At 39.4% G+C, this 25008-nt stretch overlaps 1 protein-coding gene across 1 annotated transcript in view; it reads right to left on the bottom strand.

Annotated features, from left to right (window-relative positions):
- Positions 1–25008, bottom strand: part of rno (rhinoceros) — a 306578-nt gene that overhangs the window by 116985 nt on the left and 164585 nt on the right. Inside the window, exon 6 of the mRNA XM_067146977.2 lies at positions 15037–15200. Within this exon, the coding sequence (XP_067003078.2) occupies positions 15037–15200 (164 nt within the window). The remainder of the gene's footprint in view (positions 1–15036; positions 15201–25008) is intronic.

Raw genomic sequence — 25008 nt, 5'->3', positions numbered from 1 at the left:
GCGCAGGGGCTCTGAACTTTGGAGCGTGGGTTGGCGACCACGGGGCCCTTAGCTGACTCCTGGCATTTCTTCCACTTACTTGTGCCAGACTCCTCACTTTCATCTATTCTATCTGACCTCCCTAGGTCAACTCTTGTTCTTTTCCGACCCCAACGCAATTAGATTTGCGAGGGCTAGAGAGTCTTTCATTTTCACGCCCTTCGTGGCCCTTGTCTTCCTCTGGCCGATATCATCATTTTTCGAAGTGTCGGATCCCTTCCATTTTTCCCTCCGATTAGTGTTATATAGAGGATGGTTGCCTAGTTGTACTTCTTCTTAAAATAATAATCACCACCACCCCCTGAGGTTAAAAAAAAGATGCAGTATAATTCACAATTGTTATTCAAGGAATAAAATTTGTTGCTAGGTAACAAACGATATGATTTTGTTTCAGTACTTCAAAAGGTGGATAGTGGTATATATAAAAACTCTTAGAATATGAGACTATTAGTATCTGATATGGGTTTTATGAGATCTAAGGAAAAGAAAATAAATTAAAATTAAAAAATAGAAAAATGAAAATGGTAAGTAATATTATGAGGCTCATTTTAATTTAGCCTTGTCATGAAGTACAAGAGAAAGTAAGAACCGAAAATTGAATATAGGTAGGGGATAGGAGGGGGTAAGGAAGTGAGGGGAGTAGTTTAAGGTGGGTCAGGGGGGGTGTTGTGGTAAGGGTAAGTAGCGCGAGAAGGTGTTGTGTATTACGTGGAAGATTGAACGCCTACTTGTCAACTTGAAGCTTTTGAAAACTAAGATAAGGAAGTCAAAAAGAATGTTCGGTTTTTCAGACAAATCATTAAGGTTTTGGTTAGGATTAAAATACTGATCGAAGTGTATTAAACAATTTTCAGTGATATCAAGAAGATGACACATACACACAGCCCCCGTGCCAGCGGAATTAACCAATTATGGTTAAAATTCCCAACCCTGCTGGGAATCGAACCCAGGACCCCTGTGACCAAAGGCCAGCACGCTAACCATTTAGCCATGGAGCCAGACAGAAAAACAATTAAAAAATGTAACAAAAAGTAAGTGAAGCACTATTTCTTTGGTTCACTTAAAACTGGGAAAAGGGCCTGCCAATATCTGGCCCCATTCTGCAAGAAAAGGCAGTGTATTTCGAAAAGGAGTTTAATGAAGGGGACCCTAATTTTACCTCCAGTGCTGGGTGTCTTGATCGGTCGAAAAAAACCGGTCCGGCATTAGGCAGCTTAATATCTGTGGAGAAAAACTGTTAGCTAAATCCGACAAGGTTGTGAAATTTAAAAAGGAATTTCAAGAAATAATTCTTGCTGAAGATTAACCCGTGATCAGATATTTAAGTGTGGTGAGACTGGGCTAAATTCCAAGATGCTGCAATCAAAAACTCTCGCAGCCCAAGCCGGCTATAAGCGTAGTAAGGAGAGAGTTACTGTTCTTGCCTGTAGTAATGTTACTGGGAACTTAAAAGCAAACTTTCTTATTATCGGTAAAACAAAGCAGCGTAGGGCATTTAAGAACATTTCTATTAATGCTCTTCCAGTCCATTACACGAATCAGAAGACTGCCTGAATATCTGCTGACATCTTTAGAGACGAGTTTTTTACACTGTTTATTCCAGATGTAGAAAAATTTCTAGCTTCAAATAATATTCCTAGAAAAGCTTTTCTTCTACTAGACAATGTTCCATCACACCCAAATGAAGAGCAACTTAGAAGGGGTGACATCAAAGTCATGTTCCTCCCTCCTAACGTGACGTCATTATGGCAGCCAATGGATTAAGGTGTGCTGGAAACACTGAAGAGGAAATATCAGTGGAAACCTCCTTTCATCCCTGATAGAGGAAATGGACAATGGCCACGACATGAAAGAAAAGTTAAAACAAATCAACATGAAAGACATGGCATACTGGATAGTGCAGTCTTGGGAAGAAGTTGAAACGACGACATCAGCGAAGTCTCTGAACATATTGCTGAGTGAGGTCGAACATCAAGAGGTGGTACAAGAAGATATGGAAAACGTTGTTCCCTTACTGAATTGCATTCCTGGCTGTGAGGATGCTACGACTCACGATGTGAGTAAGTGGTGTGCACAAGATCAGCTGTTCGAACTAACTGACCCTGATATTATTGATTTTGTGAATGCGAACGAAAATTAGGATGATGATGAAGAAGAAGAACGAGGCATTGCAGAACAAAAGGAGAAAACGATTACTCACAGTGAAGGATTAAGTGCACTGGAAATGGCATTAAACTACGTTAAGCAAAAGCTGGAAGCAAGCCAAATGGAGGTGTTAATTTTTCGTCAATGGTGGAATCTCGCAGCAAGAAAACGTGAATTAGCAGGCAAGCAGGCATTATTGACAAGTTTCTTTTCATAAGACATTTGGAACGTATTCGTTCAATACTGCGTGTATTGTACAACTGAACTGATAATTCAATAAATAGAGTACCGTAAAACATGCCGTTGTTGTAGTAATACAGTACAGTATAGCCTTCCTGTTTGTTTTAGTTCATTTTCAAAGTTACTCTGTATTATCCGACATTTCGGTGATCAGACGTACACCAGGTCCTATTTAGGTTGGATAATTGAGACTCTACTGTATTGAATATTAGATCAGAACAATTTTCAAGTATTATGCTACAGCAGACTCCCTCTAGTTCGGTTTCGGTTAATTTGGCCACTGAAAAGTCCAGCCGGCACCTGTCCTTGAAAAATATGCCACGTTGAGGGAAGAACAACTTATATCGAGCAGCAGACAGAAGCAACAGCAGTTGGTGTAATATTTATAAAGAAGTAGCGTGATTCTGCTTCTAAAAATTGCAATAAACACAAAAAACAGAAAAAGATAACCGATTTCTTTTTAAGTTTTAAATTCTGCAGAGTTTAAGACACTGTGCTATACTATACTGTGAGTTCCTTTTGTTTACGTCAGTCTGTAATGTTTATACAAAGTGTTAGTATACCTTTACAAATTAAATTGAGTTTTTTTAATATGTTTTTCTGCATTAACTTTCCACCACGACTGTTTATTTCTCATCGGCAGTGAAACTTCAATAGTGTATGGAGACATCATAAAGACATAAACTCATTTTGGGTGAGTATACGTGTTAAAGGCCGGCCCCGTGGTGTAGGGGTAGCGTGCCTGCCTCTCACCCAGAGGCCCCGGGTTCGATTCCCGGCCAGGTCAGAGATTTTTACCTGGACCTGAGGGCTGGTTCGAGGTCCATTCAGCCTACGTGATTAGAATTGAGGAGCTATTTGACGGTGAGATAGCGGCTCCGGTCTAGGAAGCCAAGAATAACGGCCGAGAGGATTCGTCGTGCCGACCACACGACACCTCGTAATCTGCAGGCCTTCGGGCTGAGCAGCGGTCGCTCGGTAGGCCAAGGCCCTTCAAGGGCTATAGTGCCATGGGGTTTGGTTTGGTTTGGTTTGGTTTGGTTTGGTTTCATACTTGTTAAAGACACATTAATGCTACTTGCCTTATAATAGGTTATTTTTGTACCGTATTTCACTTAAGCTAAATATTGGTATTTATAGCATATTTTCGGTTAGTCCAGCCTAGGGTCCGGTCCCGAGGTAGCCAAACTAGAGGGAGTCTATTGTATCAATTTTTGTTATATATGGCCAATTAGGTTTTTAAGTGTTTTAAGATCTTATGACTGATGATTGTCTAATATCAATAGGCTGAAACTAGTACCAAGATTAAAATAAATTGAAGTACTAATTTTATATTGTACTGATGATTAGGTGGATTACCTCATTTGTCTACAATAATTATATTGACATCAATACGGAACATGAAAATTATAAACTTTGATTTTATTCAACTGACGCAATGATGACAGAAGAGTAGAAGAAATCAAACTATGAATTAAGACATTTTTTAACCTATTCAATGCCGAACCCGTATATATACACATTTCTGAGAGCCGTGCTTCCTCCGCCAAACCCGTACATATACGTTTTGTTGCAGTGCCCACTTCACCAAGCTCATATATAAAGGGCAGTCAAATTAAAACTAAACACTCGCTACAACGTGACCATGGAATGGTTTTACTCAAAAAGTAATAGCCAAAAGCATTAATACATTTATCCCACTGGGAGACAAGACAATCAATTGCATTTTGTAGAAAGAGGTAGGTCGCTGATGGATCCACAACCGCACCCACTCTTGCACTCCCTCGTCCGAATGAAACCAACGTGCATGAATGTCTTTCTTTAGGTCACAAAAAATGTGAAAATCACAAGGTGAAAGATCCGGGCTGTACAGAGGATGTTGAGGCATTTCTCAACCAAATCACTGAAGCATAGCCTTCACCAGATTGGAAGTATGGGGGCGAGCATTATCATGCAACAGGATGAATCCGCCTGACAGTATTCCAGGGCATTTTGACTTTATGCCGTGTCACAGTTTATGCACAGGATGAATCCGCCTGACAGTATTCCAGGGCATTTTGACTTTATGCCGTGTCACAGTTTATGCAAAGTGTCTTCACAGCGCTGCACATTGATTGTGGTTCCGCGAGGAAGTTGACAAGCAGAGGGTCCCTGCAGTCAAAGAAGAAGAGGTCATCATGACTTCACTGGAATTTGTGTGAACAGCTTTAGATTTCTTTGGTGGGGGAGAATCGCGATATTTCCGCTGTTGGTTTTGCCATTTGCTATCGGGCTCGCAATGGTGACACCGCGTTTTGTCCCCTGAGACAATATGAGATAGAAACACATACTCTTCCTCGTGATATCGCTGCAGATAACTCAGACATGACGCCATTCTGTCAATCTTTTGTCCCTCAGTCAGTTGATGTGGAACCCACTGTGCCATGGCTAATTGCGTCCTGAACACGTATTTCTTCAAAGTAGATAATTTCTTCCTCCGTCATTCGTTGGTTTTCCCAGATAAGACCATCAATCCGCTCTTTCACATCAGGAGTAATGGCTCGATGGGCCCGTCCTGGGCGTGCGCCATCTTCAAGTGATGTGTGCCCTTCTCGGAATCTCCTATGCCACTTGTGCACACTTGTCATGGACATGCAGTGTTCAGCATACACAGCAGACATGTGATGAGTTTTGCGTACTCCAGCACCCTCAGCCACCAAAAAACGAACCACACTTCTTTGCCCTTCTTTGCTTGCCTCCATTTCTACAACTGTAGAAACACACTAGACCAGTCCGCGCACCAACAAAGACATAACCCAACAACTGCATGCACCTGTAAGTCATCAACTATGCAGTTCTTCTACCACAGCGATGGCAGTATCGATATGTAAGAGCAGTATTGCCACCTTTCGTGTGGAATATATGTTATGGCGGGTGTTTGGTTTTCAAATGACTGCCCCTTATATATACGGGATGTTGTGTCACACTTTGAATTTCCATGGAAATGTTGAGAGAAGTTCTGTATGGAAGACATACCACTCAATTTCATATGTTTTGAAATCAATCTGATGTTATTTTGTCTTCGTTGGAGTAAAATATTTTCCCCGCTATTTTGTAACCATCATGGCACTTGAAGGATACATTCATCTCTTGTTGATGAAGAAATGGAATGTTTCCTCATAAATAGTGCTAGGGAGGAATTTATCGAAGAGGAAGATGAAGAATATTTGGGGGATGATACTGAACTACCAAAAAGTGTCAAAGTGGTAGTGATGAATCTGATGAGGAACTGTCACCACCTCCTCAGATATGTATTTTTTAGCAAATGTTCATGATTTTGATGATACCAGTTCCGGAAACACCAGTTTTACATTATACTTCTGAAACAGTATTACCAAGCGGAGTAGCCGTAGCATGTCTATGCAGCCAAGCTCTGCATTTGGGAGGCAAGTGGGTTCGAACTCCACCATTGGCTGTCCTGAGAGTGGTTCTCTGTGGTTTCCCTTTTATCATTTCAAACAAATACCAGGACAGTTCTTATTTATAGGCCACAGCTGATTTCTTCCACTTCCTTACCCAGTTTCATTCACCATCAGTCATTTCGTCTTCATTATTTCGTCAACTGAAATGGGAAACAGGAAAGGCATCCAGCCGTAAAATATCATCTCACCTCACCCCCGATCCTGTATCAGGAAATGGGGCGAAGGCGGGGTAGGTATTAATTCCAGTAATAATATCAGTAAAAATTGTATCTGTTTAAGTGCTTCTGCCCTTAAAATAACTAGGCCAACAGGGTTAGCCTAGTCTTCAAAACATGGCAGTGAAAAGCCTAATGACAAGTTTTGTGGTGCACGATTTCCACCACAAAGTTTGTATTATCAAATGATTTAATAACCCAAATGAGGACTGCAAGTACAAGTTATGTGAAGAACAGTGTGATCTATACGATGTACGACAGTGTAAGAAGAGATCAATAACTTTAAGTAAGTTCTGTTTACAATGGCCATGTGGTGGTGGTGGTGGTGGTGGTGGTGGTGGTGGTGGTGGTGGTGGTGGTGGTGGTGGTGGTGGTGGTGGTGGTGGTGGTGGTGGTGGTGGTGGTGGTGGTGGTGGTGGTGGTGGTGGTGGTGGTGGTGGTGGTGGTGGTGGTGGTGGTGGTGGTGGTGGTGGTGGTGGTGGTGGTGGTGGTGGTGGTGGTGGTGGTGGTGGTGGTGGTGGTGGTGGTGGTGGTGGTGGTGGTGGTGGTGGTGGTGGTGGTGGTGGTGGTGGTGGTGGTGGTGGTGGTGGTGGTGGTGGTGGTGGTGGTGGTGGTGGTGGTGGTGGTGGTGGTGGTGGTGGTGGTGGTGGTGGTGGTGGTGGTGGTGGTGGTGGTGGTGGTGGTGGTGGTGGTGGTGGTGGTGGTGGTGGTGGTGGTGGTGGTGGTGGTGGTGGTGGTGGTGGTGGTGGTGGTGGTGGTGGTGGTGGTGGTGGTGGTGGTGGTGGTGGTGGTGGTGGTGGTGGTGGTGGTGGTGGTGGTGGTGGTGGTGGTGGTGGTGGTGGTGGTGGTGGTGGTGGTGGTGGTGGTGGTGGTGGTGGTGGTGGTGGTGGTGGTGGTGGTGGTGGTGGTGGTGGTGGTGGTGGTGGTGGTGGTGGTGGTGGTGGTGGTGGTGGTGGTGGTGGTGGTGGTGGTGGTGGTGGTGGTGGTGGTGGTGGTGGTGGTGGTGGTGGTGGTGGTGGTGGTGGTGGTGGTGGTGGTGGTGGTGGTGGTGGTGGTGGTGGTGGTGGTGGTGGTGGTGGTGGTGGTGGTGGTGGTGGTGGTGGTGGTGGTGGTGGTGGTGGTGGTGGTGGTGGTGGTGGTGGTGGTGGTGGTGGTGGTGGTGGTGGTGGTGGTGGTGGTGGTGGTGGTGGTGGTGGTGGTGGTGGTGGTGGTGGTGATAAAAAATTGAGAGGAATAACATATTTCAGTAAACTCAGAAAATACCACTTTTAACATGAAGTTATACATTGTTAAACGGAACACACATACTTTCCTTGCTAAATTACAAACTACATGTAGGTGCAAATTCTAGATAACAGAATTTGTTTCACATCACTATCTTCAGTATTTTGAGATATTTAATGTTGTAAATGAGGACAAGGTCTGGGACATGTACATAACCAGTGTACTACTCAGGATTGTTTCTCCTCCAGTAGTCTGTGTTAGTACAATATGGCTAATAGTTCTAGCAGATAAACTAATGTTCAGTGAATATTAAACCGTTAAACAGGGAACATATTAAACCGTTAAGTAGGGAACTCTTGTTTCTCTAAATCTCACCCAGGTAGGAAGCTGTTGTTTGATTCAATATCTTCAAGTAATCTGTGGTGAATTATATCTTGTGTTTAGGTTCATGGGATCATAAAGAAAAAAAAAAGAAAAATTTTGTACAATGCTGTTAAAAATGTGAAAAATGGTGCAATTTTAATTTTGTAATACTTAAGAACAAATATGGCATATAACTTGCTATTAAAATAATTTATTTTTACTTTAAAGTCAGTTTCTTTTGTACTTTCACTTCCTAATGCATCACTAGGAAAATGTGGTCTAGAAAATTAATGTGGTGCCGTCAACAAACAGTACAGATACAGAAACACCAAGGTCATCAGCCAAATGACAAAACCTACTAAGACTATTCCCACAATATTGCCCTGTATTCGTAGAACACTACTGAATATCTCAATTAAACATTATTAATTAATTAATTAATTAATTAAATACCTCAGAATTGCCACATTTCCTACTGCCTAATTAACCATCCTACAGAATGCATCATTCGATGCACATAAGCAATATAGGTAAAACACAGAACAGAGAACTCCTCAAGGTTCAATATGGCTAATAGTTCTAGCAGATACAATAATGTTCAGTAAACATTAAACCCTTAAGCAGGGATCTCAGTTTCTCTAAACGTTACCCAGGTAGGACGCAGGTAGTCTGTGTTATCTGTGCTAGTACAATATCGTACTACCTAATAATGAAAAGTGATATACTGACAACAAGGAAATCAAATTAAAATTTATTTTTCAAAGGTTAACTCACCAAAACTGAGGCTCCTCCAGCTAAAATATCCCATGACTTCTTAGTTACCACTAGTGCATTATCTCCCTGTACGTTTTGTCTTCTTATATGTTCACTTCACACTATTTACACCATTTTCACTTCAGTCTTTCGTGCTTAGTCCTGAAAGGTATGGTAGATCACTATTCCTAGTTGATCGTTCTAAAAAATGTGTCATTTCATCATTAAGTTCTAACATTTCACGGATAGCATCACTGGATGGATCTAGATATCCCCTTGCCATATTTACATAAAACGCAATTAAAATATAACATACTGTATATGTAAAAGAAGTACTACGACAGTCTAAATATTACTTCTGAAATCATCTACAACGCTCAAGAGTAATATATCCAACCAAGAAAATTTAATTCATGCATACAAACATTCAGCTGGTGTGACTCTGTATGATGAACATGGACACAGATCCTTCCTGCACGAAGCAACTACCGCTTCAAAGAACCTGAGGTTCCCCCTGGCAGATATAGCTGAGACCACGGAGTTCAACGAACGCTCATGAAATGGCAGCATAAGGCAGAGCTTGTCTTCAAAATTTCTGCTCAATCTGGTGGATATAACACGGGTACAAGAATAATAAACACTGAGTGGCATCCCACTGGGGAAGCGACATTAATGCATGTCATATGCTGTATTTCGCACTATACGGGTGAAGATAAGATTTTTCTTTTGTTATGTACACAGTAACTAATATTCAATCAATTTACAGTACAGTACCTTGATACAATTTGTGAAAACATGCTTATCTCCGTAGCATGTAAGTAATGCAAACAGTAAGGCATCTTACTTACAATAACTACTGACATTTATTTTCAGCTAATGATACAAAGCCAGCTTCAATTTCTTTGACAACTATACATGGCTTCAGGCCACGGGTTTATGGGGGTTACACTAGTATAATGTAACTTCAAGGCTATTTAGTCTGCCGAACGCTACACCTACAACACCAATACAAATGGTCCGTTATTGGACATTATAAATCCTCCAACCAACCCACTCCCGGCTGCCAGCGTTCCGCCCTCGCATGCCAGGCCGGGCTCACCAGTTGGTACCTAGCACACCTACCGAGACGCTGGCTAGTGCATACTGTGGAGGCCACTGCGTAAGCTAATTGTAGCCACCGGCAGTGCCAATGCACCATGAGACACTCTGTCCCATTATCAAAAATTAATGCCTGCTTTGCCATCAGATGATATAGATGTTGATTCCCATAGGGAATCCGAAATATTTGTTCCGAATGAGTAAATTTATAATACCAATACAAATGGTCCGTTATTGGACATTATAAATCCTCCAATAACGGACCATTTGTATTGGTATTATAAATTTACTCATTCGGAACAAATATTTCGGATTCCTTATGGGAATCAACATCTATATCATCTGATGGCAAAGCAGGCATTAATTTTTGATAATGGGACAGAGTGTCTCATGGTGCATTGGCACTGCCGGTGGCTACAATTAGCTTACGCAGTGGCCTCCACAGTATGCACTAGCCAGCGTCTCGGTAGGTGTGCTAGGTACCAACTGGTGAGCCCGGCCTGGCATGCGAGGGCGGAACGCTGGCAGCCGGGAGTGGGTTGGTTGGAGGATTTATAATGTCCAATAACGGACCATTTGTATTGGTATTATAAATTTACTCATTCGGAACAAATATTTCGGATTCCCTATGGGAATCAACATCTATATCACCTACAACACTACAACTGTAACAAAAATAACAACTTTAAACACTATTACAGGTATGTTAACGGGTTGTAGGTGTTATAATTAGTAGTCGACAGACAAAAAACCATAAAGTAATATTAACTGAGTTGACATTGGAAAGCATGATTTCCTTCTTAATAAAAATGTTCGCACTAGTGATGCAGTCTACTGATAATTTCATCAGTAATATATCTAGAAGCATTTGGTATAAGAACTTGAAACAAATTCTGTTATCAATAATTTTGCACCTGGTTTGCAATTCAGCAAGAAAAATATGTACATTCAACTTCTTTTTAACTTTGTGCTCAGTAGGGTATTTGCTTGGTTTACTAGAATATGTTTATCTTCTAAATTTGTGAGCCAGCTACATGGAAACATTCTTGTAAAATCAATCCCTCAATATCTTATTCTGTCACAGAATGATTTCAAGTCACAACATTACATGAAACACCTATATGCGTTTATAGAGTACGGAGTTGGTGGTGAAGGTGGTGATTATTGTTTTAAGAGGAAGTACTATTGCTATTAACACTCATCAGGGAGAAAAATGGGATATGACGCTATGAAAAATGAAGGTATCAGCCAAATAACGACAAGAGCAACAATGGGCAAGAAAACGAGAAGACTCTCTAATCCTTGCAATCCTAATACTATCAGAGTTGGAAGAGATCAAGATCTGACTAAGGGAGGTTGATAGGACAGATGAAAGTGAGGAGCCTGGCACAAGTAAGTGGAAGGAACGCCAAGACTCAGATAAGGACCCCATGGTCACCAACCTATGCTCTCAGGGTTAAAAACCCCTGGGTCCCTTTTAGCAGCCTCTTGCAACAGGCAAGGGATACGGTGGATGTTATTCCTCACCCCCACCCATAGAGAGATACATACATACATTACATTACATTACATTACATACATGAGGGAGATTCCATAAATAACACATAATATTTTTAAAACATTTAAGCTCTTTAGGTCTTTTTCAATTGTTGGGTGAAATGCTGGTGATTTCACAGTTGAAAAATGGCTAAAGAGCTTAAATGTTTTTAACATTAGCAATCAATGAAATTAAATTACGGTTTCCTTCCGGGAATTACTTTTTGGCACAATATTTTATTTCACTCTTAAAGGTTACTTTAGTTTGGTAGTTTTATCTGTATAACTCTTCAATATAGTCTCCCTGCATTTAAATGACTGAATTTTTATCTTCTTCAAATCATCTTGTCAAATACGAAATACTGACACCAGTGAAATCCTCATGGCTTCTGAAACTTCCATCCTAAGCATCAACGAAGTTCATGAGTCAAATGGCTCAGGTAATGGCAGCAGAAATCTCCTTCAGGAAAAAGAAGAAGAACCAAAATCTGCATATGGGTTTTTTCCATCTTCGGGAAGAAGTCGAAGTCTGGTAGACTCGTGTCCAGCCTGTAGGGGGCAGCTTAGTGGTCATAACATTTCCGATGTGGAGACTAGCGTTGTCATGAAGGAGGAGTCGTCCAGCTTTAAACAACTGAGGTCGGTTTTTGTGAAATTTTCTGCACAGATTTTGCATGAAGCTATGGTAATACACTGCTGTGACACGTTCCACACGGAACTCAATCTGTAATGATGATTACTTAATGATCATAAACAAAGATCATTTGCCTGAACTTTGATTGTGCTTGTCAAAATCTTTTGGTCGCGAGAAAGAAGCAGTTCTCCACACCTCAGACTGTGCTTTCAACTCCGGCTCAAAATCTCTCGTACACTTTCATTAACACCAACAATTTGACACAAGAATGCTTGACTTTCAACGTCAAATCTGTATTTCAACAACTTTGCAATGTCCATTTGTTTCTGCATCTATTCAGAAGTCAAGCAGTGAGGAATTCATTGCAAAAACATTCCTCTTTTCTTTTTTAAATTCTCTCTCAAAACATGAAAACTGACACTGCTGAAATCCCTGTAGCTTCTGAAAATACCTGATATCATATGGCAATCTCCTTGAAGAGCATCTGCCACAAGTTTCACACTTCAATCATGTGTTGAGGTTTTCGGGCTTCCAAGTCTTGAGTCATCGTCTTTGCTGGTACGACCAAGAGGAAAAAGAGTAGTTCAATGTGAAACTGTATTATGGTTGACTGTGAACTCACCATAAATTTCACTCTGCACTGCTCATATCTGTGGAGCTTTTACTATGCAACATTTTGATCTTAATATACGACCTTTGATCATCAAGAATGACAGTAACAGATACACCTGCAGGCTCCATTTTTAGCTCTTGTTATTTACATACAAGTAATGTTTTAAACAAAATGAAACAAATGCTTCTTACTCAAGCCTCAAACTTCATGGCCTTTATTATTCTTACGTGCCCCGATCTGCAGTACTACCAATCTGTGCATTATTTATGAACTCACCTTGCACATATGTTTTTAGTTGCAATTTAGAGTAGTTTTTACACATGATGAATGAGTAAATATTGTATTTACTTTAAATGTGGATGGGCTAGTGATCTTGAATATTACTTCTATGTGTTCAGGTATTGTTGTTTCCAGTCTTCAACTTGTGCATAGCCTTACCTCAGGAACAAAACCGAGATTCATGGAAAAAGGATACCATCAAATGAATTATGTGTTAAAATCTAACAATGAAAACTAAGAAATGAAAGTGGAGATTTTACTTGGCATTACACTGGTACTAAATAGATTAATAATAATAAGAGGAATAAGATGATATAATACTCTGTTATCATTTGTCATAGTAGCAGTTAGATTATATAATAAAATATTGATAATAATATACACCAAGACAGCCTTTGTTGGCAGGATGTAGTGTTTACAGTGCACTATGTCTTCTGGTAAGGGCTAGAATAAATTTGTTACTTTCAATGACCTGTCTCAATCTCATCCTTGGCTTTGACAATATGAAAGAGACCGAGGTACGAGCGATTCTAGTAATACCGTTCCTTATGCAGCCAGTCCCTGTCATGAACGGTGTGAAAATATCACTCATAGGGTCGGTTGGTGCATGCATTTCAGTGGGCTTGGCAGACTGATATGCAATAGCAACTTCTGGCTCAGTGAGGAAAGCAACAGGAAACTACCTCACTCCTCATTTTCCTAGTATGCCTCTATGACAGCTGTTGGTGGACCTGTACAGGATCAAACCAGCCTTCGGGCTGAATACCCAACATACACATACATACACCATGAATTAGGGAAACGAATGGAGATTTCAGAGGTCTCCGTGCTAGGTACAGGATAATAAATAAGTAAATAATAATCTCACGTACAACATTTAAGGTAGAAAGTATATTTTAAAACTTGAAGTAACGTTATGCAAAAGAAGGGAGAGGATACTAATTAACAACCATCTGAGAAAAGATTAACACAGAGTAAGAAAAGATCAAGAAGTTTAACAAATGGAGTAACAACAACAACAACAACAACAACAACAACAACAACAACAACAAGCGTTTTCAGTGAGGAATTCCAGCCACATTTAAAATACTGAAAGAAAAACAATATACCCCAGAAACACAGCATTCAAAGTTTAAAATACAAGATAATCTTATAAAGAAGATAGATGCAATGACACACAGATCTGAAATAATCTGACAAGACACAGAACCCTAACTGAAGGAGGGAAACAAGGTGGGAACCAGATGCATGACAGGAGGAATTATCCAGCACAACACTCTAATTAGAAATGTCTGTAGAAAATATGAAGACTAATTCATAGATGATGAAGTTATTAACCACACATAAATGACCTTAAAGTTCCTCGCATACTGATACTGGCAAAGTTCAATAATATAAAAGCAAGATTTAAAAACTGAACACCGTGCACCCGCAAATGGGTTTTTGGCTGGAGAGATTGATAAACACGACCAAAGTAATACTCCATAATATAGCCTGAAGGGTTGTGAAAAAAGTAAGTTCCAAAATAAGCAACTTAAAATGCCACTTTGCTCACAAAGATCTTGCTGGTAAAGTCCAGGTGGTCTTGTGATAAACAAGAGCGTGTAAAACAGGGGACGACCGTAGGTTCCTCAACCACACTGGAGTCGAAAGCAGATTGAATTCCAGGTGGAATGGATGGTTCTTTTACACAGACTAGGTGAGAAAAGATGAGAACAAATCAAGAATCAAGTTTGTGCAAGAAGGTGACGTCAAATTGACGTCAGGATCACATGGCAAACAGCTGAGATGAATAGCTGAGTATTCAGATATATAATGGCGGGTGAAAACAGCGATCCGGAGTGTAGAAAATTGAGGCAAGGTAGTGTTTTCTTGAATTTTCATGTAGAGTAGCGGGAGAATATTACAGCATGCTATGACCTAAGTGAATTTTCATCGTATATTCCAATGTTTAAAACACTCTCACAACTTCACATATAAGTCAATCATGTGCCTTAAACATGAATGTGTTCTCCAATCATTAAATTTATTCTTTTTTTTTTCCTAGTTGCTGCACGTCGCACCGACATAGATAGGTCTTATGGCGACGATGGGATAGGAAAGGCCTAGGAGTTGGAAGGAAGCGGCCGTGACCTTAATTAAGGTACAGCCCCAGCATTTGCCTGGACTTCAAAATTTAATCTACTGTAAAAGTTCACAGAACTTTCAAATACAGGCAACACTTGTAATTATTTTTTTTTTAGAGATAGTCTGTAAGTGTACAAATCGAAGGAAATGTACCTCAAAAGGAGATGGAATATACACATCACAATGAGCAACAAAGAAAATAAAACACAAGTTTTCTTGAAATATAACTGAGGAATAGATCTTTTTAAGCAGCTCATTGAACTTGTAGCTCATAACCAATAAAAAAGTAGAAAAACAAATTACACTTGCCCATTAATGCTCGCTCTCCATTGAGGATTTGCAGCCATGCTGTGTCACAGTCATCCAGGTCATACGAACATGCCTTTTCTGCCTTTGTGGGAGTATTGGACAGGAAATGCTCTTCACTTGTAAAGAATTCATCCTTGGTGATGCGAATGTATTTACTCTTAGGTCTGAAGGGAAAAAAAAGAAACATCCATCATTAGCAGAAAGAATGACACCCAATTTCTCCAATGCGGCCAGATGATCACAGTAAAATTTAATGCCACAGATTATCCTAAATATACAAAACTGTTTAATAATTACTTACTATAAGTACAGTTTAAAGAGTATACATGACATCCGAGACTGTCAAAATATACTGGTAGCAATGAACCACAACCAGGAAAAGATATATAAACCCTTTCTAGCCCAGTTTTGAGGTAAACTTGACAGCGAGGTCTGATGTTACAGGTCCAACATCAACTGATACTCAACATTTATTTTGACAGCTGGAGCCAAGCAATTTTCGTTGAGCTAGCGGCATCTCTTTTGGATTGAGTGAACTTCATACAGTTCCTGGAGTAAATACTCATGTATTGGATTAGCAACAGGATCTGCACACTTAAACAATTATAACCAGATGACTGATGATGGGGGTGTAAGAGTGTGCAAAAAGAACGCAAAGGGGACAATTAAGGGTTTGGCGGTTGACGAAGAATTGTAAGATATAGGCTGGTAGAAAACACTTTAAATTTACAAATTATCCTTATAGCTCCTAGTTACCTTAGAAAAGACATCCACAACACAACTTTTTCCATTTGTGTGCGAGTCGCATGATACAAGAGACAATGAAGATGTGATTAACCCCAAATGTAAGCAAGCTTGAGAATATCATGAATAATAAGTTCTTACTTCAATTAATGATTCTAATGACTTAAGAGGATCAGTCTGGTTTATTATTATTATTATTATTATTATTATTATTTACCTTGAAAATTGCCAAATACTACTAGCATCTTTAAGATAATGATTATGATTTTGATATCACTAAGTACTTTTCTTTACTGCCAACCTGGGCCAAGTATATGGCCAAGTACTGTATATGCCTGTCATAAGCCAGGACAAAGGACACGTGATAAAGGAGCAACACCACTTTTAAAATACTTTGGTCTGGCTGACCTGGCTGGCACTACCTCGTAAAGGTAATGTTGTATACAAATGTCCAAAGTACAACACAAACATTTATTTTATTTTCTATATACAAAATTAAGGTTCTATGAAATTGGCACAAACTGCTGCCATGTGATATTTCTATCAAATGATATATATACCGGGTGAGCAGAATAAAGCAGAACCACTCCACCCTGTGCACGGGAATTCCTAAGTGAGTGAGTGGGCCGGTAATGAAATACATTGCCAGATGTACTGAAGGCAGCGCTACTGCGCCAGGTTTCAGTATTTTTTGAACGTTTGCAAATGTGGCATGTGGTTCGTTGGTGACATTAGTACAGTGTGTGAATTCAGTGAAATGGCTCAGGTGGTAGCAGTATTCTGTTCCCCACAGAGTATTCATTTACGATTCATACGTCCATACAAAAAGTGCAAGGGCTGTAAGGAGATTATTTCAAGAGAATTTCCTGATGTTCACGTTCCAGGTTGGACTTTGATTCATAGATTAGTAAATAAATTACTTAAGACTTCTTAATAAGAAGTGTAATACACCACGTACAGTACTCACACAAGAAATTGTAGATGACATTGGTAATGCTCTGGAAAGGTCTCCTATAAAATCATTTTGACACCATGCTCAGGAAATGTAAATTTTCTATGGTTCTGTTCGAACGGCTAGAAAGTTAATGAAGGGTAATGAACAATTTCCTAAGCAGGTGTCAGAAATGCTTGAACTTCGACGGGAGGCAGTTTTAACATCTCCTGGTGTGATATATATGAGTACTTTCATTTTTTGTGTTGTTTTTCGTTTGTTTGTTAGAAATAACTTTCGCAGCAATGTATTTATTGCAGACCTCCTGCCACGCACGGACCTTTCGCGGGAGTGGTTCTGCTTTATGTTTCTCACTATGTGTATATATGTATACATACACACACACACACACACATACAATGTACACAATTCAATGTTGCCAAAACACAAACTTAAGTTTTGTAGCAAAAGTATAAAGTCTCTGAAAGGAAATATTTGGCTAGATGTTTGAAAACAGCTTGCAGATCAAGATGAAATCTAGAAAGGTAAGGTTATTTCTTGTTGCCGATGAGCATGCCTTGAGGTGAAACCTCTCTGTTGTCTTTCATCCACCTGTGCAGACTCTTCAGAATAGGGAGTAGCCCTATGCATCTGCAGTAAAGTGTAGTCAACCGCTTGATGGCTATCTGGTCTCCTCCAATGTGACTCTTCTTTATATACCAGGCTCAGCGATGACGTGAGTGCAGCTGACTGCTCACCAGTCGAACAAGCCTGCACAAACTCAAACTTTCTTCGTAGCGCACCAGTTTCCAAACGGGCACCACAACAGGTCGCTTGGTAGGGTTATGGTGAAAAAAATGTTCACAACACGCAGTTGGCAGATGAAACATTCCAATACTCAACCTGTTGCTTTCTAGATGAAGTAGGGGACTACTAAAGGCTAAGGGAGTTAACCCTGACAAAAAAAACCTAAACTGTGACAGGCATAGCAAGTTAGCAGAAGAGGTAAAAGACGTATTGCTTTCAACAACAGAACAAGCCTCGGGAGGCAGCTTGTTCATTCCCACACCCGGCCTGCTGGAGTGGAGAAGTGATGATGATGATAATTTAATTTCTTGGTTCCTCAAGGAAACAAGTGTGAAAAGCATTGTCTTCAGGTATAAACCTCCACTTTGAATAAGTTCCAGGGGGTATTTTGTGCCTTAGGAGTCTTTACATGTTTCAATCGGTTGAGAATTTCATTGCATTGCTTGAATAACAAGACAGTCATCCATAACTGAAGAGTGCTGATGTGTTCATTGTACAGTGCTCAAATATTTTGTAACTATGGACTCCGTGCGTTAATGAGGGAAATACACCGCTGCACTGCGTGTGGCGAACATTGTAAGTTATAAGTTATCGTGTGTTTTCGTGCAATCTGCTGTAGTCTCACTGTGTGTTGCAATGGCCGATAGTGGGACTTCAGAGTGTTTTATATGACAGCTATCAGCCTAATTCTTCCAATCTTGCATAAAGTGGTCATATTTACAATAAAAACGCTTCGAAGGAACTAACAATAGAGTAAACAGTAGTTTTGGCACACTTTTAATACGATATCATGTTAGCAAAGGTAAATGCTGCTAGGGTGGCGATTAACTGTTCCCGTGAATGCACTCCGTGAGAGAAATGTAAGCATATTTCAGTTGTTAATTATGCAGTTCACTCAGAACTAATCAACCCTGTGAATGTTTTGTTAAGAAAGAAGCCATACTTTCCATTGTCGTCTCAGTTAAATGTAACTACTGAACAAGGAAATACACACTACAAAGAACGAAATGTCATTCCTTGTTTAATATTGTGTTTTTATAGGTATGTTATAATGTAATATTTATATTGAACTTGCGTGTTAGACTGAAAAGCTTTTAAGTTACAACCCTATGAATAATCTTGCCCTCGCATCTCAAGCGCAGGAATTTAACAAGAGGAGCAAATTAGAAGATTTTTTTTCCGATAAAAAGGCAGAGGCTTGATGTTGGACCAATTGAAATTCCTGATTTTGAAACAGCATGTTCATTATCACAAAAATTTAGCATGAGGAGAAAAAATCAAGATCACTCAAATTTGCCAATGAATGATTATTTACATTATATTTCAGTATTTATAGTACCAGTGATGAAGTGCACGGCCATAGTATAATGGTTAGCGCTACTAGCCACCGTCCTAGAGTTACCTGTTTGATTCCCGACGCTGCCAGAAATCTAAGATTGACATTAGAGCTGTTGTGTGGTTAAAACGGTATATGCAGCTCATTTCCACTAGCGCTGTGCCTGAAAATAGTTACACCTCCTCAGGACGAGGACACAAATTTACATACAATCACACATTTGTAAAATAAGGTATTACTGTGAGCTATTGCTAATAGGCCTATTTTTATAAATATATTTCTAAAATGAAATGACATATGGCTTTTAGCGCCGGGAGTGTCCGAGGGCATGTTTGGCTTGCCAGGTGCAGGTCTTTTTTTTAACTCCCGTAGGCGACCTCCGCGTCGTGATGAGGATGAAATGATAATGAAGGCAACACATACACCCAAGCCCATACCAGTGGAATTAAACAGTGATGGTTATAATTTGCCACCCTGCTGGGAATCGAACCCAGGACCCCTGTGATCAAAGGCCAGCACGCTAACCATTTAGCCATTGAGCCGAATATTTCTATATACTGCACTTTAAAATTAATTATTTGAGGTCGTGACTGAATACTATAAAATTTCACACATTGCCCTGTATTGAAATATGATAGTCTATATCATTAGACCTTCTTTCTTTCTTTCTTGCGAACCGGCCAAACTTATGACCACGCCAATACCACATCACTTCCTTCTTATCATCCCTTCTTCCTTCCTCTTTCTCCACAGTGCCTTCATTCTTTCAGAATGTTGCACTCTCCTCTCTTCAGTCCATCTTCCCCCTCTGTGCTCTTTCTTTTCTTCAACAAGAACTTTTATTAGATCTATTATTATTATTATTATTATTATTATTATTATTATTATTATTATACACCGCCTATCATTACGACGTAAGATAGGAAACAAACTTCTTGCGGTTTACTGCTAAGAAGTTTTGAAATCAATTTCACTAAATCGCGAAAGACAGCTCTGTATTACAGTATCTATTAAAGCATCCAACAGTAAGCACATAGTTCTGCCGGAACATTACGACATTAAAAATGAATAATTACGACTACGATTATAGACTACAATATTGTGTCTACTAGTGTGCTTTAAAAAAGACGGCCTACTGCAGCGTACTTTGCGAATATAGCATTGCTATAATAATTTGTTTGTAACTGTTAACCTATCTGTACAAAAATTAAAATAAGTTTCATAAAGAGTTATTTTGTATTAATTACAGTACTTGAACGGATTTACTTCTTGCGGTTTACTGCTAAGATCCACCATCTTTTGAAATCAATTTCACTAGATCGCAAAAGACAGCTCTGTATTACAGTATCTATTAAAGCACCCAACAGTAAGAACATAGTTCTGCCGAAACGTTATGACATTAAAAATTAATCATCTAAAGACAGTACTATAAAATGATTGAATAAATGCACGTAAACATTGCCCGTACTCCAGCTCCGTACGGTCAATTTGATGATGAACATGCCTTTAAGTAGATCTCATAGTATCTACCCGCAGCAGCACATTGCTATACGGAGCCTATAGCATTTGAAAGGATAGTAGTATTATCAGCCACTTTCAGAGTTACAAATGTAGAGCAAGTTGATACATACAGCATTTTTTGTTCCTGCATAGAAGTTTTACAGGTCTCAGACATCAGACAGCCTTTGAACTTCCAGAGCCTTACATTGCTAAGAGACATTTCTTTATTTTCTGTATTTGTGTCTTATATTTCCAAATGAGTTCTTAGAAATAAGCCTTCTTTGCATGAGAATAGAGATACTTGAACTTCCCATTTAGTGCTAATGAGGCAGAAAAATGTCTGTCACTGAAACAATACTACCTCTTTTTCAATCAATACATACTCAGCTGACTTGGTGACAATCTCTTCCAGTGTCGTCTATTATTTTCTTAGTCAATTGTGCTGACTGGATTATTTTCAGATGCTCAGATAATGTATTTTGGAAATTTTCAGCAATTGATTAATTACTTAGTTCAGAGGAATAAAACTTCAGTATTGGACAGATCTGGGAGATGATTAGATGATTTTTGACAGGAAAAGATTCAAGTCGGCAGACAAGAAGTTTGTATCTGTCCAACAGTCATTGCTAATTTTTACTGTCATTGAGAAAAGATTTTTGAAAATAGAACTGCCATATTTTCTACATCTAGCCTTCAACTTATATCTTTACAAATTTAGTGGTGTGATTATTTTGGAAATCACACTAGTATTTCTGGAGAAAATGGAATGTGCCAGCTACAGGCTGTCCTTTTCAATTGAAACACAAACTACTGCAGCCAGCCAAAAGATGTGCTATGTACAATACACAAGCTGTTGATGTACAGATTTCCTTCACCTTCCGCTGATAGCTAGGCATTTATTTGACTGTGCTTGTAAATATATTATGATAAATTGTATGATTTCACAGCTTTCATACTCTCAAATGTAACAGGTAAAACTAAAAGCAAATATGAGATAGCTTGTAAGGGACAACATTATTATCCAGATGTGACGTTAAACCACAAAGGATCGAGCGAGCTGGCTGCATGGTGCAGACTGCTTAACAGTTAACCTGCACTTGGGAGATGGTAGGTTTAAGTCCCACCACGAGCAACCCCAAAAATGATTTCCTGTGGTTTCCTGTTTTCAAACCAGGAAAATGCTGGAGCTGTACTTTAAGACCATGGTTGCTCACTTCCCAGCCCTAACCCTTTGCTATCCCATTGTTGCTAAAGAAAACCTACTTGAGTTTGTGTGAAATTAGAACACTGAACACCCATACAACAGCATTAAGTCAGAAAGGACATCCAGCTACAAAACTGGGTCCAATCCATATGTGTGTCACAGATTGTACCCACGTCTTTCTCAGGGTGAGAGAAAAGCAGTGCAAAAATAAGACAGTGGTTAATGTTTAAAAGTAATGGTAGTGGTGGAAGTGATTATTATTTTAAGAGGACGTACAACTAGGTAACCATCCCCTCTTAACACTGATCAGAAGGAAGAGGTCGGACCCTTTGAAGAATGAATAAAAGGAAGAGAACGGCCATGAAGGGTGCAAAAATGAAAGACTCCCAAAGCCTCACAAACCTCATACCGCACGGGTCAAAAAAGAAGAGGAGGTGACTAAAGGAAGTCTGGTAGGAAAGGAAACCTACCACATACCCGTTTTTTCTTTACCTGTTACCTAAGGCAATATTAAAGATATTGAAAATCCACAGCCTGTTTCCAGTCATTAGACCGGGTCAGGAATGGAATGAATGAAACCTCCATCTAGCGGCGAGGATAGGAAATGTGCCAGCTACCGAAGCCTGTCCACTCCTCTCGGGCAATGATAAATGGCTGACGGATGAAATGAAATATTAATGGAGAGTGTTGCTGTAATAAAAGATGACAGGGAAAACCGGAGTACCCAGAGAAAATCCTGTACCGCTACTGCTTTGTCCAGCACAAATCTCACATGGAGTGACTGGGATTTGAACCACGGTATCCAGTGATGAGAGGCTGCCTGAGCCACAGAGGCTTGCATTAAAGATATTAAATTATACAGTTTATCACAGTGAGTAGCTGTAAGAAGGTGAAGAAACTCTGCACATCAACAGCTTATGTGTCACACTTAAACGCATCTTTCGACTGGCTAGTTTGTGATTCAATCAAGCAGGACAGCATACAGCTGACAAATGAAGGACACTTGAATACATTCCATTTTCTCCAGAAGCATTTATACTACTTTCAAAATAATCACAGCAATGAATTTGTAATGATAAATGATTTAAGGCTAGGTGTAGAAAATGGGAATATTTTCTTTTTAAAAATCAAAGTACCACTATCACAGCAGATACTAACACCTTGAAAAAATACTGCAAGTTCTATTATGAGCCTCTTAATATCTTAAATGAAAGTGAAAACAGAATGTCAAAATCTTTAACAGTTCAAGAGTGATTTAAGACGGACATCTTACCTGAGTAACCCGGTATATTAATGGAGTGTCTGCATTAAAATCTTTCTTTAGCTGTGTCAGTAAAGAGATTATGCAAAGTCACAAGTTAAATTGAAATTTCTCATGGCGTTGAAATGCATATGGTGCCATTTCCATCAACCAATAAGCTACTGTAAATAAGACCTCGTGATGTCATCCTTCGTCCACTAATCTTCCTGCGCTCAATTACTAACTGCACGTGATGAACGACTAGTGGCCAGTTTCATCCAACTCCATCAAGGATTTAACGACATGTTAATCTGCTTTAATGCAATTGTTAACAGAATGGCTCTTTCATAAAACTTTGTTAAAGCTAACGCACCATTAAACTCTCCGTTAATTTAATGTAGCACTCTCGTCCTGTTAAGGTGCTTAACGTCATGTTAAAATGAAAATGGCTGGAAGAGATTTTGTGTTTTGTGCTAAGTTTTTCTATTCATAAGACTATTTTTACAATGCTAAATCATGAAGTTTCATGCAGAAGTAATGATACGCTTTAACCTCAAAGGAAAACAGTCTTCAGAGTGATAGGCCCATAGGTAGAGACCTGTGTTTTCTGTTTTATTTTTTGGTGGAAATCAGGGTTATTTTTAAGAATTTTGCATTATTTTTAATAATATTATCATCATATTTTGGAATTTTAAAGGTACTTTTTTATGCAAATAAATTATTGAAGAACAACATGGAGTTTTATTTAAAGACAAACACATTTTTATCATTCAATTATCAGGCATAATATGAAAGAAATACATTATATTTTTTTCTAGCTGTCAAAGGAGAACATTGTCACCTTCCTGTTGCAATGCAAGTCGTTCAAAACTCCTGAGTTAGCACATGGTTACCACAATGATTAGAGAGCTCTGCCATTAAACTCGGATGACTGTCAAGCAAACTAATCAGAACTTTCACAATATTTATTTTTCCATCTCACAATTTAATTAGTTTATTCTTGACGTTCACTTTACCCTTTTGTGATCACTGAATCATTCTCATTTTTAAAGAATGGATTAGACTTCACTTTTTTCACTAGTGCTTAATCGACATTTCTGTTAATGATGAATACCGGACTATAAACACTTCAAGTGCTGAACACAACTTATTAGCAGGGTCTTCAAACATGAATAACTGCAATTTTGTAAATGCCAATGCTGCAGTGTTTTTCAAAGCTGATCTACGATCTTCTTGAACATCTGCACATCTGATGCAATTTAGCTTCTCTTCTGTTTCACTATAAAAACTCCCTTCTTTTGCTACTTTGCAATTTGCAATTTGCAATATTTTCCTGAGCTCTCCATGAAGTGTAGGACTTGCTGGATATAATGATCCTTCTAGTTCAGTGATGCATTTCCCTAAATCACTGACATGTTCCTTGACGGATGTTGCCTCTGCTGAAATTAGTAGTTGACAGCCTCATCTTTATTACATGTCATTTCGATAGACGTGTATATCTGTAAAACACCAAATAACTCTCGTAGATGTTGCTTGTTGATGTCGCTGACAGCTTCATTTCTTCGAGCAAGAATTGCTCTTTGACACAGCTATGCTTGATCGGTGAAATGCTGTCTCTAACTGGTTCAATAAGAAATTAACACGTACAGAGAAAGAAACAACTGCCTTTTAAACTGTACTATAATTTGTGAATTTTCTTCTTGCTGTAGTTTATTAGGATGAAGGAGTCTAGGTCATCAGACCTTAATGGTACGAAGTGCGACGAAATGAAACAATAATAAAAACTTCAAATTATATCCACAGACTACAATCTAAAACAAAATATAATGAAAAAATGATCATGAATACAAAACAATCAGTGTATCCAATTCACAATGCCTTATTTTCTAAGATGATGCTTGTTGTCCAAAGGGGTCCAAAATCCAGGTCAAAGGCCTCTCATGTTGTTGTTTTTTTAAAATTGGCTTTACGTCGCACCGACACAGATAGGTCTAACGGTGACGATGGGACAGGAAAGAGCTAGGAGTGGGTAGGAAATGACCATGGCCTTAAGTAAGGTACAGCCCCAGCATTTGCCTGGTGTGACAATGGGGAAATCACGGAAAATAATCTTCAGAGCTGCCGACATTGGGGTTCGAACCCGCTATCTCCCGAATACTGGATACTGGCCGCAATTAAGCGATTGCAGCTATCGAGCTCGGTGTTGCTGT

Source organism: Anabrus simplex, chromosome 5 (genome assembly GCF_040414725.1).
Source record: "Anabrus simplex isolate iqAnaSimp1 chromosome 5, ASM4041472v1, whole genome shotgun sequence".
Classification (NCBI taxonomy): Eukaryota; Metazoa; Arthropoda; class Insecta; order Orthoptera; family Tettigoniidae; genus Anabrus; species Anabrus simplex.
The sequence above is the reverse complement of the archived record's forward strand: the minus strand, read 5'-3'. Positions and strand labels throughout refer to the sequence as shown.